The 15,503-nt window shown below is 30.3% G+C and overlaps 1 protein-coding gene and 1 pseudogene across 1 annotated transcript; one reads left to right on the top strand and one right to left on the bottom strand.

The window, feature by feature from the left end:
• Nucleotides 1-74: 74 nt before the first annotated feature.
• Nucleotides 75-2,583, top strand: LOC25492301 (3-ketoacyl-CoA synthase 2-like; annotated as a pseudogene).
• A 4,120-nt stretch (nucleotides 2,584-6,703) lies between these two features.
• On the bottom strand, nucleotides 6,704-13,738 carry LOC11446357 (probable fatty acyl-CoA reductase 4). The gene is made up of 10 exons (XM_024780584.2): nucleotides 13,601-13,738; nucleotides 13,411-13,514; nucleotides 12,080-12,282; nucleotides 11,891-11,991; nucleotides 9,872-10,076; nucleotides 9,600-9,761; nucleotides 9,316-9,397; nucleotides 8,449-8,718; nucleotides 7,177-7,304; nucleotides 6,704-7,072 (listed from the first exon to the last, which is right to left on the bottom strand). The coding sequence occupies exons 1-10, from the start codon at nucleotides 13,677-13,679 to the stop codon at nucleotides 6,919-6,921; spliced, it is 1,488 nt and encodes a 495-aa protein (XP_024636352.2). The 5' UTR covers nucleotides 13,680-13,738; the 3' UTR covers nucleotides 6,704-6,918.
• Between the last annotated feature and the right edge of the window lie 1,765 nt (nucleotides 13,739-15,503).

Raw genomic sequence — 15,503 nt, 5'->3', positions numbered from 1 at the left:
TGCTATTGATCTCTTCATATTTCCTTCGCTTGTAACCGTCTCTTATGTTCTTTCTGAAACCCTATATTGTTAACATGACATCAAGAGCATGGTTCAATAACTATTTGTTTCTTTCCAATGTTGTTCCGAATATCAATGTTGCTTGGCTTTTTGGAATGTTTATTGGTTCTTTTCTTGTTGCTTGAAATAAGTAGATTGAAGAAAAAGTTTGGTTGATTCACGTAGGATTGATTCATTGGGATATTTGCAACAATGGAAGTTTAAGATAATGATAGTGAGTCTAGTGTCTAGGAATCTAATATAGATATTTAATCTGGCCGGTTATATATGAATTTTTTTGGTTATAATCTGTAGTTTAAATTTGTTCTTAATGTTTTTACCGACGATTAAGTGTTTCGCAAACGATCTTGTTAAAATCTGTAGACAAGAAATCAGTTTGAGGAGTATCATATAAAATAGAGAAACAAAGATACCAATGAGATGCACAATACAATGACAAGTTATTTAAAATCTTTCAATGTCCATATTGTGCAGCAAGATCCTTCAATGTCTTTAACCCAATCCGTGTAGACAGAATATTCCATCACAAGCCAAGCCCCAAAACCTAAACTGAGATGTCTTATGTTTGGGAAATAATTCAACAATACATTGTACATCAAAGTCAAACTACACTTGATTAACTTCAACCCCTTGTATCTCTACGTGTTCTTCGAAATCTTAGCCTATGTTTAATTTCGAATAAAAATACTCTGAAAATGGACCTTTGTCGTATATTCCATACATAAGACTAAATAGATATCATATTCATAAAATATAAGTCACTTTTAAGATGTGTTAGTGGTGAAATGTCCCTTCGGGGTATTGTTGTTACTAGGTTGAGACGCATGGAAGTTTGAGTGCTCTGCAGGTTATTCTTGTTACTAGGTTGAGTCACGATCAGATCGTTCTTTTTAAGATATTTCGTGGCATTGTTTAAAATTGTACAAGACAGACTATCAACCACGCCGCCTATAGGATAAAACAAGTCCAGCTACAACAGTTCGATTAACTACTGCATTGTAGAAAACCGTTCGAGAATTACACCTCCAAATATGGTACTAAGACCACTCTTTAATATTGAAACCACTTTAATATGATATTGTTACCACTCTGCTATGGTGTTGAGACCACTCAAATATGGTGTTAACACTATTCTAACTTTAAGTTCTCCAAACTATCAATATGGTATTACGACTACCATTTCTCCTCAATTAGAAAAATATTAAATAATATTTATATACCGTTAAGACCATTCTTAAATCCAACGGAGCATTGTTATTCCAAATAGGGACTATGATCTTAAAAGTACTCTTTATTCCGAAGGGACATATATTATCGAAGGGACTATGTTTTTAAGACCATTCTTAATTCCGAAGGGACATTAAACCGAAAAGGGACTATGGTCTTAAGAACACTCTTAATTCCGAAGGGACAGAAAAAGGAGATTAAGAGAAGAAAGACTCGTCAACACAAATCAAGAAAGGGAGAAGAGAGAAAGAGTTGCCGACAACTCAATGAAACTCTTTAGTTTATTTTTTGAACTGAGTGGAGTCCTCTATTTATATAGAGATTTTGTAACTGTTTTATCAAAAATTGCGACAACAGTTACTCTAATTAATGGATAAGATTAAATTGAAGTTTATCCATTAATCAGTTCAACAACACTTATATAGAGATTTAATTCCATATTTTCTGATTTTTTAGGTACATCCAAACTCATATGCCTTAATTGTGAGCATAGAAAACATCAACAGTGGATATTACTTAGGAAACAACAGATCAATGCTTGTTTCAAATTGTCTCTTTCGTGTAGGTGGTGCAGCCATCTTACTCTCAAACATTTCCACTGATTCTCACCGTTCAAAATATCACCTTAAACACACTGTTCCTACACACAAAGGTTCACAAGATACTTGTTACAATTCAGTCTTTCAAAAAGAAGATGAAACAAACAAAATCACAGGAGTATCACTTTCAAAAGCCTAATGAGTTCGGCTGGTATTGCACTTAAAGCCAACATCACAACACTTGGAAAATATGTTCTGCCTTTACTAGAACAATTCAAGTTTGTTTCAACTTTTGTTGTTAAAAAATACTTTAACAACAAAGTGAAGATTTATACACCTGATTTTAAGTTGTGTTTTGACCACTTTTGTGTTCATACGGGTGGAAAAGCGGTTCTTGATGAGATACAAAAAGTGCTAGGATTAAGTGATTTTCAATTAGAGCCTTCAAAGATGACACTTTATAGATATGGTAACACTTCAAGTAGTTTTGTTTGGTATGAGTTGGCATATTGTGAAGCTAAAGGAAGAATAAGAAAAGGTGATAGGATTTGGCAAATTGCATTTGGGTCTAGATTTAAGTGTAACACTGCTGTTTGGTGTGCATTAAAGAATGTTGATCCAATTAAAGAGATCAATCCTTGGAGTGATGAGATAAGTGAGTTTCCTGTTGATGTTTCAATTTGAAGTGGGGATTTTTTATAATAAAAGTTGTTGTTCTTAGTGATCAACAACTAGCATTTTATGTTCAAGCTCTAAAAAAATAATTAGTATTGTATCAACAAAATAAAAACTTCTATAATAATAATAATAATAATAATAATAATAATAATAACTTCTACAATATCAATAAATAATATATTGTAGTTTGCTATATAATGAATAATAATTTTGCTTATGTTTCAATTGTTTCTATTTTGATTGAGATAATTCCTTCTTGTATGGCTTATGTTGTCACAAACTATTTGATTCGCATTTAAATGAAATTGTTTCTATAGAAAAAAGAATAATATGTTTTTTTTAAAAGAAAAAGAGAATAATATGTGTGTTATATATGTGCTCGTGGGGTCCACTAAGGTGATCCATGTGCATCCTACTTTCTATCTTATCATATATGATCACAATGATAACGTCCGGTGCTGTGTTCTGAGCATTTATGAGCTTCTAGAACGAGGGGGGTGAGTACCTGTCGACACTCAAATCAGTTTAGAGAGCAAGAATGAGGGTTTAGGGTTGAATGATTTCGTACCTTTAGGGATTGTGTAAAGTCCCCTTATATAGAGGTGACATATATGAGCCGTTGTAAGGCAAATTTTGGGCTTGATGGGGGAGACGTTACATGACTCAAATAGAAAACATTACAAATGTCTCAGAAATCATAGGCAATTGTTCTAATACTCCTCTATTCTCGATTTTAAACTAACTAAAAGTGACTAAAAAATATACTAAGAATAACGTAAGATGATCGGTCATCAGTAAACCAAACCTGTTAGATAATACAACGATTCACTTCAAGTAGAATTGTTGATGAATTTATATAATTATATAAAATTTATGTTTAGTTTTCTCTTACATGTGGTGAAAAGATCTATAAAATAAACAGTAAGTGTTGAAAAAATATTCTTAATGACTACGTTACTTCAAATGTGGGGTTACGAGAATATATTTTTTATCATGCAAATGTTGTTACTTTCGCTTCTATTTATATTATTTCTCAACATGTGCAATATGTTGATAGTATTGAGCTAAAAGGAAGTAAAAGTTTTTATTAAAAAAAAGGAGTAAATAGTCAATTTCCCCCTTGAAATTGTAGGTTTCGTCAATTACCCCTGAAATTAACAAAACTTCAATTACCCCTCTGAAATTGCATAACGTTAATCAATTTACACCCTTCGTCAAATTTTTCTATTAACTGTTTACGGTTATGATCAAATACCCCCCTGAAATTTTGCACTTATGTGCAAAATGCCCCCTAAACTTGAAAATACTTTTTTTTTATCCCTGACTCAAAAGATATTAAAGGCAAACAAATTAATAATTATTGATCATATAAATATGTATGAAATGTATGTTTATGCAGCTATTGGTCATATAAATCTTTATGGAAGGTATGTTACTCTCATGAGTTTTAAATATATACATATATAAAATACTTTTTTTTACAAAAGTTGGTAATTATGTTAGAGTATGCAGTCATAAAGTACACAAGTCTTTGAATATTGTGTGTCCATATGTTAATATCTGCAGAAGGAAGAAGAAACAAGGCTTGTTGATAAATATGAAATATGAATGAAAATGCTGCACATGACAAAACCATGTTTTCTTTGGCATATATTCATTCATTTTCTTGTGAATAGAATTTTTATGACAATAGGTACAATATACTACTTGAAGAACTAAATGTATGATTTTTGGTAAGAAAAAAAATCTAAATTTTTAAGTATAAGGGGCATTTTGCACATAAGTGCAAAATTTCAGGGGGGGGGGTATTTGATCATAACCGTAAACAGTTAACAGAAAAATTTGACGGAGGGGTAAATTGATTAACGTTATGCAATTTCAAGGGGGTAATTGAAGTTTTGTTAATTTCGAAGGGGTAATTGACGAAACTTACAATTTCAGGAGGAAATTGACTATTTACTAAAAAAAAAAAGACTTTTGCATAAATTTTATTACATTATCTTCCAGTTTTTTTTTTAACAAAAAAAAAAAAAAGACATTTCAAGTGAACTACATTCTAAGGTATATATATGGTTTGCCATCGACCTTAAGGTTGATGTTATTCGAAATGAGTAGGTTTGAAATGGGTGGGTTTGCCATCAACAATAATCATCACCAATTTTACATCAACAATAGCCATTGACAATAGGACGTGACCATGTATGCATGAACATATGACTTGACACTACATATATTCGTACACTATAACACAATTCATCAACAATTTACATCAACAATTTTTATCAACAATATTCGTCACCATTATATGCACATATACATCACCAAATCATACATATGCATATATACATCATCATGAGTTTATTATCATTAATAAATCATTTTCACAAAAATTATCATCACCATTTATCATAACAAGAACAACAATCACTCATTTAACACAATTTGAATCTTAGAGACGAATAAGCATTTTCACCGAGTAATGAATTCAACATGTGCAAATCAACACTAATTCAATCATTATTCATCATATATTTAGGAGTATACAATCATTTGTAAGCTACTCAGATAAGTGATGTGAGTGCCAGGTCAGCGTGGACCAAGTTAAAATTGACAATGGGCGCCAAATATGCAAAGAGGCCAATACTTAGGGGGCGGTTTTGTAGCTTTTTTTTCTTAGGGGACCAAAATCACAACTTTGGGAAACATAGGGGGACAAAACTGCTATTAAGCCAAACTTTATAAACAACTTATTCTATAACTTCATACATAAACTTAAGCACATAAACATCTCAATTTCATAAAGTTCAACATACTCATAATTAACATGATTAAATAGCATGTAAATAACTTAATCTCAACATGAATTACATGAAAATCACTTAACCAAACATAACTCTTAACCACTCTATCACTCATAATCACTTAATGGTAAATATAAACTTTTCCTCTTACCTTAATCTTCAAAAGCAACTTTAATCTTCATTTTAATCTCCCTATTGAGGTTTCCCCCAAGCTAGATATCCATTTCTCTTGAATTCTCTCTCTCTCTCTCTCTCTCTCTCTCTCTCTCTCTCTCTCTCTCTCTCTCTTCTCTCTCTCTCTCTCTCTCTCTCTCTCTCTCTCTCCGCCTCGGTTCTCAAGATGAGCAAATGCACTCTTAACCCTAATTTTGTCTAAGACTATTCTCTTATATACTATTGGGCTTAGTCACACTCACTAATGATCTTAGTAACTTTCTACTACTCACAAACAGTTACTACACAATTATTTCATTAAAACCCTAAATATTACTCATACACCACTATTCTATTAAGTACCCCAAATTACTACCATTTCTCATATATGAACTCTCCACATCCAAAAGTACCAAAATACCCTTAATATCTCTAAATTTCAAATAATCAACAAATATAACACACCAAGCAATTAAATAATAAATAAAATAGTTAAATAAATAAAATCATAAAATCGGGTCGTTAAATCAATGAGAGATGACACAAATCCTATTGCAAAAGGAGTTGAAAAATTGTGTTATCTCACTACATCGGATGTGAGAAAAAAAAATATGAAATTGATAAGATCCTTTTGCAAAAGGATTAACCAGGAAAGTTGTCCTAGATACGTCATGGGGCATGGGTTTAAAGCCTTGAGTGGAGGAAAATATGGTCGATACCGGACTTATGATCAAACGAAACCCACTTAAGTTCATCTTAAAGTTGCTTGTAGAGTCCTTTTGTATATCAAACAAGCTCCTGAACATGGTAATTATTCCTTGATACCAAACACTCATTTATTGGCGTGTATCTCTTTCTTGCTCCCCCTCACCCCATATCATGGAAAACCAAAAAAACAAACTAGTGTTTCTGAATCCTCTAGTAAAGTTGAGTATCATGCCCTTGCTGTTGCTACTTGTAAAATTCAATGGTTGCTTTATCTACATAAGGCTCTTCATGTCACAACTTCCAAAATCCCTATCATACGTAAAGTGAACTCCACATTGCTGCTAATCATAGTTTTCCATGAACATGTGAAGGATTTAGAAATAGACCGACATCGTATTCGTGATAAATTTCAGACTGACTGACGAGAGAAATAAAGTTGAAATACCCTTGACAACATAATTTCAGTAAATCTAAAGAGAAATTTTCTAAATTTCATATTTAGATAATAGGAACTATGAAATATTACAATCCATTTTAAATACTTTTGAAACAATAAACTCTAAAAGGAACTATGAAATATTACAATTAATTTTAAATACTTTTGAAACAATAAGCTCTAAAGAGCAATGTTTCTACGATTCATATTTGGATGAAAGGAACATGAAATATTACAATCCATTTTGAGTACTTTTCAAACAATAAGCTCTAAATAGAAATTTCCAGCCATTTTGGGGTAGTATATAATTTTGAAATTATTTCATTGCATACTTGACGAGACCAGGAATGTGCGTATTCATCATGTAGTTTGTCCAATTAATGCTAATCGGGTCAAATTCTAGCATTCCATTCTCCATGTTATAGCTCATAGTTTCCCTTCTTAAATTTTCCGTGTTTGTATCATCAAAGCTAAAACAAAAAATAATTCATATTTTCATGAATATGGAGAAGAAAAATAGTATATCAAAATCATATAACATCTAATAAATAGAAAAGGTCATGAAATTACATACACTGCTTTAAAAAACACGTAAGGTTTGTATAGTTTTGCAAGTCGCTTCACGATTCGTATTTTCTTGTAGTTATCATCATAAACATCTTGGAAGGAATGGCAAATCAGCTTGTTCACCAAATTTAAGACCTTGAATATATGCCAAATTATAATAAAGGATTAATTAGTAAATATGTGTCAAAATATGAGTGTTATCAACACACTCTCTAACACACATATTAATTGGTGTCAAAGTTCCTGAATTTTACTAAATTATGTAGACGCCACATAAATTTAGTGAGAAACATGTGAATTTGAACCAACTAGAAAATATGTGTTGAAAACAGTGTATTAAATAATATGTTGGTAGCTGCAAAAAAAAATTCATTGGTAATTTGGTAACATCATTTGTGCCAAAAATATATCCACTTCGTCTAGGCATGGCAAAAAAACCAATATCCGTGATTACCTGTCCAAACCAAATCCAATTTGACGGGTTTTCTCCGTTTTCATTGGGTTTGGGTATGAGTTTTCTCCGATTTTAAAATCTGGGTATGGGACGGGTAACAGGTATATAGGTACCCACCTCGAACTCATACCCAAACCCGTCACGAATGTAGAAAATTATTTTATGTTGATATGTCATGTTATTTTGTTTGATAATTGTCGTGTTATAAAAACTACCATTGATATCTAAAGGAGCAACTAAATCAATCGGTCTAACAAATGTTAAAGTGAGCATATTGTTAGATAATGGATTACAACATTTCTCTAAGGGTTGAAAAAAAACTTCTATTTTTTATTAATAAAAATTATTCAATGCGGGGATGGGGATGAGGTGGAGATACCCAAACCCGTTGGGGACAGGGATGTGGTTCAATTTCGCATCCCCGTTGGATATGGGTAGGGTAATGAGTAAGTATATGAGAATCGGGTATGGGAACGGGGTATGTAAAACACATCCCCACCCCACCCCATTGTCATGCTGTCTCCATCTTATTTTAAATGACCTAATTTGAAAATATGCATTATTCATATAACATACTTTGACAATATTTTTCTACTAATATACAAAGACAAATTGTGGCATATAAGATATTGTTGGATTTGTCTCGATGAATATTTTTAAAATATCAAATTTTTATAATTTTCTTTAATAGATCATTAAAATGATATTTAAGATCAAAATTGTGTATTGTTATGTGTGACAAAGTCAACTATATCATATAATATGAGACAAAAGGAGTAGCTTGCTTTATTATTAAGTTGTTGGAGTACTTAACATTTAACAAACCTCAAGTGGCAGGACATATCGGGTCTCTGTATAAATGTTAAAAGCAGCCATACTTTTCAAGGCAATTCCCTTAGAGATGACTATTGGCTTTCCATCTTCGTCTAGGCAAGGAGTTTTCTTGAAATATTGATGGGAAATGTTGTGGACATCAGAAATTTTGAGAGGATTTCTTAATGAAGAAGAAACATGGTAGATGAAATTTTTAGGAGCTTTATTTAAATTAATAACAATGGCAGCAATCACACAATTGATGACCAAATCTGCAGGCATCTACATATCATTATCAAACATTCAAACGTTTAGTTAAGTCATAATTGTTTGTCTCGTTGAAATAATTAGTGCATATCTAATTAAATCATGCATAAAAATTCATGTGAGTTAAATTTTTCTAACAACTTATTTTTAAAAAATAAAAGAAAAAAATGCTAGCAACACATTCTTGTCAACAAATACTCTCTAATTGTTTACAATTTATGGATCCAGCTTCTTAAATTGGACAACTCAATTTAAAAATGTAAATTGAATAATATCAACATTTAATTAACTGATCAAATGTAGATATTTTGATAACAAATAATGGATTTATTAAAAGAACAATTTTTTTTATTTTCTCACTTTATATTTAACTCACTTTAATACAAAATTTAAATAGGTCTCAATTTATTTGGGTGTTGAGTATGGCTCATAGAAAGAAAAATGAACTATCAAAGGTAAATACCAAAGAGTCCTGGGATTACCAAGAAAATATGGCAGTTTCCCTTTACCATAGGCAAATACTAAAGGTAAATACCAAATTAAAGAGTAGTAAAAAAAGAAGGTAAATACTAAAGAAACATTAACATTTTCATCAAAATCAAACAAACTTACGATATCTAAAATTGTCCTGGGATTACCAAGAAAATATGGCAGTTTCCCTTTACCATAGGCACATATCATACTATCAACAGTTCTGCATGTAATCACAAGTTAAAACAAATGTCGCCATTATATATATAAAAAATAGAATTAGCAACTAAAATAGAAATTCTCTTTATAATTCTTTCAACATCAATTTGATGATAAAATTAGAAACATGATTCATAATTTTGTCCCCTAATCAAATTTTTAATGAAAAAAGAAAAGACATTTGTGTGTGATAAATTATCATATACCTTTGACCTTCAATCCAACCTGGAAATGGATCTTTGCTTGTACTAGTTACCATTGTTGGACGTATAATGATCAATGGAACATTATCTTTATGATGAACTAAAAGCATCTCTCCCATTGCTTTTGTGAATACATATGTGTTTGGCCAACCATGCAAATTTGCTCTAATTTTGCATTGGTTCATCATATGAGATCATAAATAATGTTAGATCGATACATAATAACTGTATAAAATAAAAAGCTAAAAAAAAAGTATGGTAAGAATTTGATGAACCTTTCAATTCCATAATCTTTCAACGCATGCTTGATTGTTTTTTCATCCACATTCATTGCTCGTAATTCATCTAATTTTTTCTCCAGCAAATTCATTTCTGTGTGTATGTCTAGTTTTAGAGTCCTTTCTAGAGATTGACGACCCATCTCAAATGGCTTCTCTTGAAATATTGGCTTTCCTTCCTTAGTCTCCCCACATACATAAGCTAGAATTAACGGATAATAGATATGTAAAACCAAAATTTGTCAAAAAGAATAAAGCCTTTAAGTTTTGATGATAACAAATTTATCAAGCTGGTATTGGCTTGGGACATAGGAGCGTGCTCCTCCTTAAGTTTTCAGGTTCGATTCTCTCTGATGCCAATTTAGGTGGGCTAATTTAGCATCTTAATAAAAAAACAAACGTACCAAGCATGATTGATAACAATTAGGATTCTCTAAATGTGTGTTTAAGTGTGCAGGAAATCAAAGTATAGGTGAATACTGCCTCTGTAATAAATCAAAGCCTTAAACCAAGTCAAAGCTCTGCACTATCGATCAAAGCTCTCAGCTTGTACTACACTTTACGCTAAGTGATCGAAAGCTATGGAACTTGATGAGTTATATGTCATAGATACAGGGAAAGCTCTGCACCAGGATTAAAGTCAATTGTGGTAGTCAATGATGTTGTATAATCCTTTGTAGTGAGATCATTTGTACCAGGCATTTGACTCAAGTAATCATCATTGATGTATGCAACAACTATTTTCTCAAAGAATGAAAGTTTATTCTAACTTTAGCATAGGAATAAAACTCCTTAAGTATCATCATTGACGGAATAGAATGACTAAAGCACTTTCCTCAATCCTCCAAGATATCTCAGCATTCACTCAGGCACGACGGTCATCTACTTCATCTCTATATAAAGGACAAAGTTTGCTTGATGAAGGTTACGACAACACCTACGAACACTCAAGCATACCCACGTATATACAAAGTCTAAAATGTTCATATATACTATTGTAATTATATATATACTTGTTTATAGTAATTACCTTCTCTAGAAAAAGTCAAAAGAAACATGTATAAGGAATACACTCTAAGTGTACTGTGCTTCGTATTTGTTTACTACATCTATATATCGTTTGTGTAAACACTATCTTTTTGTAAACAACTTCTTGTAAATCTTTGCATTGAGATTAGGAAGTCCTCTACGTTGAGGCAAAGAAATGTAGGACTTGGTTGTCTTAATGTTGATTATTGTAATCTTAGGTTGTGGGGTGAACCATGATGAACTATATGTGTCATTTCTATCTCTCTTTTTATTTTCTGATGCTATCTGTGATTTATAAAGAGTATCGAAAAGCGACAAACACAATTCAACTCCCTCCTTCTGTGTTTTTCTCATTCAAGATAAACTAGTCGAAAGTTAATAAAGAACAAGTTTGTGGATGAACTTTTAATTTTGAGCTAGAGCCTAGATGATAAATATGAAATGATATACAAATATATTTTCCACTATATTTAATTTTGTTTTTTTAAATTAATTGTAAAATTGAGAGTAAAAATTACAAGTTCAAACACTACTCGTAGTAACTTGTCAAAAAGACATTCAAAGGTAATAAAAAAGTTAAGCCCGATCGTGAGGAAAAAAAGATATCAAGCAGATTTATTTTGATCATATGAGCTTATACATTATAAATTATATATTATAAGCTCAAAAATTAGCATTTCTCAATAGATCATTTATTATGATGTTATTTTTTAAACATCTGCAATTAATATAAGTGAAAATTTTCAATGACTTTTTATTATTACTTGTGCAAATTTTCAATGATTATTATTTTTTAGTAGCAATGACTTGTTATTTATTTCTATATTATTTGTATCGTACAAGTTTTTTTTTTTGTACAAGTATAGGACAAGTTTCTAAAAAGAATATTTTTGATATTACAAGCATGTTTATGAGATAATAAAAACTAGAGAGAGTAGGTTATTAAGTTGATTAGTATTATTTATTATTTTTTGTCGAGATACTTACCCGTAGATATGTGGACAAGGACATTTATTTTGCGACACTTTTTTGCAACGTTTAAGACATGTAAAGCTCCCATTGTATTAACACCCATTGAAATGTCAAATCTGTAGGATTTCAATTATTTTTTAATAAAAAATTATCAAAATTAATTTAACAAGGTAAAATATGAGTTAGCCTTAATTTTTTAATCACCTTTCATTAAAATTGGTAGTTCCAGCGGAATGGACAATAAGGTCTATCTCTTCAAACATCACATTTAATATGGTATTGTCTTTTATTCCCAAATTTTCAACTGCAGCATCTCCTGCTACTGCTACAACCTTCTTTGATATAAATGAATTAAAACCTCCACCCAACTTATCTCTTAGCACTCGAAACAAATCTGTCTGAAACACCTATTCAACCAATACAAAGTCATCAATATTCATAAAATGTATATTTATATAAGGTATGTTATTTTGACACACAAAAATAATCATTCTATTCTAAATTATATGTTAGATAAAAAAATTATTTCAAATTACATGTTATTTTACAATATCAATAAATAATTATTGTTTATTTTCTCATTATGCCTCTTACTATTTATTACTATATTTTTTTTTCAATTCTTTTTATTTAGGTTTTCCATACCATTAATAAAGAATATTTTTGTAAAATAGTTCATAATTACTCTTTTCTATACAAAATTAATATTTTTTTTAGGGATATACAAAATTAATTGTATTTTTTAATATATGCTGGAAAATATTTATAATGACATATAATTTATAATGGAATGTGTATGATATTGTATCCGACACTATATAAAATATGTCTTCGGTGCGTTTCATCCGATTAAAGTGAGAGAAAATAATGATAAAAAAATAACCAACCTATACATTCATACAATGTAGCTATTTCAAAATTTGTGTCAAAAAATCATTTATGTATTTATGAGCTATCTAACTAAACCGTTTAATATTTCAAAAGTTTTATGATTTAAGTCTCACATTAATTAGTTAAAATTAAGGACAAAAATAAAATTGATATCTCAATTTGACGTTTGAAACTAATTATACTACACCCACAATTAGTAGTATATGTTATTTTTTAGGCTTAATTACACTTTTGCTCCTACCATTTTGACCAACTTATAAAAATGATTCTATCTCTTTTAAATTGAACAAAATCGTCTTTAAACTATATGTTTTTTTGCAGTTTTAGTTCTATCTCCATATTTCCAACTTAAAAAACGCACAGAAATGACAGTTTTAGTCCAACCATCTATGCTCAACCATGAAATAAATAAGGAATAAAAAAGGACTAAAACTGTCATTTCTGTGCGTTTCCGGAGTTGGAAATAGGGAGATAGGACTAAAACTGCAAAAAAACATATAGTTTAGGGACGATTTTATTCGATTTAAAAGAGGTAGGACCAATTTCGTGAATTGGTCAAAATGCAAGGACCAAAAGTGTAATTAAGCCTATTTTTTATTAGTCTTTTTTGTTATAAGGAAATCAAATGAAGATTGAAGGTGCACCTCATTTTGCATGCGATGAGAGGCCAACTCAGTATTTGAAGCTCTTATGAGAAGATAAAGCTTTTGTATATCTGGTTGAATCCGTAATATCTTTTCCACAAAAACTGCATAAATATGAATTCAACGATGATATGTGATATTTACAATAATCAATTTTTACTAACTTGGCTAATTATATGTGGTAGTGTACCTTTGGCTAAGAACCCTGTTGTGCCAGTCACTAAAATGGTCTTTCCTTTCAGAAAGTCTTGCATGGTTCCAGAATTCATTGTAGAGAACTAAACTTGTTGTCAAAAAGTTTCGTTTTGAAATGGTTGTGGAAAAGTTATGTAAAGGGTTATGTTCCAATACTGGTTCTCATTGCATTATTTATAGATGGATTTCTTAACTGTTAAAATCTCACGTTATTTATGAAGAAACCATGAGTTTTACTATCTTGAGAGGGAGTATTTTATATAAAAGTAAAAGAGTTTGGTTTATAAAAAAGGTTTTTGCTAATAAGTGTCTTAAGTGCACTACCAAATTAAGAAATTCATTAGAGAAAAACTTAATATTTTAATTTTCGATTTTAAAATTTTCAAAAAAACTTACTATCTAAAGTCTTTAAGGATTGCCCTTAGAATACTCATTATCATTTCTTTTATAACAATTCTGACCTAATATTTGGCTTTTTAAGTAATAATTTTTTCATTTAATATTCTTATATATTGTCTCGAGAATACTTGTTAGGAATACCTTTATTATAAAGATGTTGTTAACAAATATCTTAAGAGTATTGTTTAAGAAATATACAAAAAGAAAATTTGTCTCGAGCATCCAAATCAAACACGTCTAAAAATCATAATTATATAATTTTCAATATAAATGTTACTGCTTTTACATGCTTAAACAATAGGAGAACATTTGTTAACATTTTTCCTATAATAATGCACCCACAGCTACGTATACCAAGAAATGTGTAAGGGTGTTTCAACATTTGTATTGAAAACGATTTTAAGCGTTACGCTTACACATCATACTAGTACATGTTCCAAACAGTACCTCATAATGAATAGCCATATATAGTTGCAACGAAGGAATATGTATTTATGATAGTATCTTCATTTAGAATTGAGTGCCGTAAGTCTTGAGGGCATGTGGTTTTAATCAATTCGGTGTTGGCGGGTATCCTTATCTTTCTACCTATCGATCATATGCCTAAAAGTATTTGGGAAACTTGGCTAATTTTTGTATTATTATGGATAGCTTTTTTGCTATATGGTGATTCTTGTTTTCTAGGTTAAGTACTCTTTCTACTTTGTCTCTTTTGATTAATATAATTTTAATGTGTGAAAAATAGTAATTACTCCCTCCGTTTCTTTTTAAGTGTCACTTTTGGAGAAAATTTTTGTTCCTATTTAACTGTCACTTTCAAAGTTCAATGCAACATTAAATGTTGTTTTACCAATATTATCCTTAGTTATTTATTGTGGAGAGAGAAATATATGAAATGAATAAGGTCATTATAGTAAAATTATAGCTTATTGTATCAAAAGTAGTATCAATTGTTGATTATCTTGGTTTGTGTAAAACGTCAAAATGTGACAATTAAAAAGGAAAGGAGGGAGTATATAATTAGCGCCTTAACTTATTAAGAACGTGGGTGCACGAGGTGTGATGCCGCATGCATGACACATACATACGGGAACTTCTACGGTACACCTCACAAATTGAGGTGTACCGGTACTCCTGCTTCAAATATTTACAATTTAACGATTATTTTATGAAATAAAGAGTTATTTATCCATATTTATATTTTATAAGACATTATTTTATAAGAATAAACAGCATTTCATTGTTTATAAGAATCATATTAAATTTTTAACATTTTCTCATAAAAAATAATAAATATTCTTTGTTATATGTAACAAAAATTCAAAAAATGTAAATTTTATTTCGTCGACACTTTCGGTAACTAAGATCTAATTATTGTAATTGTTAATGATAGAAAACAATTCTTTTTCTTCGAAAAAACAACTCATTTTAATATGAATTTGATAATTTAGTGTACGGATACACTTAAATTTTTGAGTGTACCATAGAATTTGCCCATA

The sequence above is a fragment of the Medicago truncatula genome, chromosome 4 (genome assembly GCF_003473485.1).
Source record: "Medicago truncatula cultivar Jemalong A17 chromosome 4, MtrunA17r5.0-ANR, whole genome shotgun sequence".
NCBI lineage: Eukaryota > Viridiplantae > Streptophyta > Magnoliopsida > Fabales > Fabaceae > Medicago > Medicago truncatula.
This window is presented reverse-complemented; position numbering and strand designations above follow the sequence as displayed.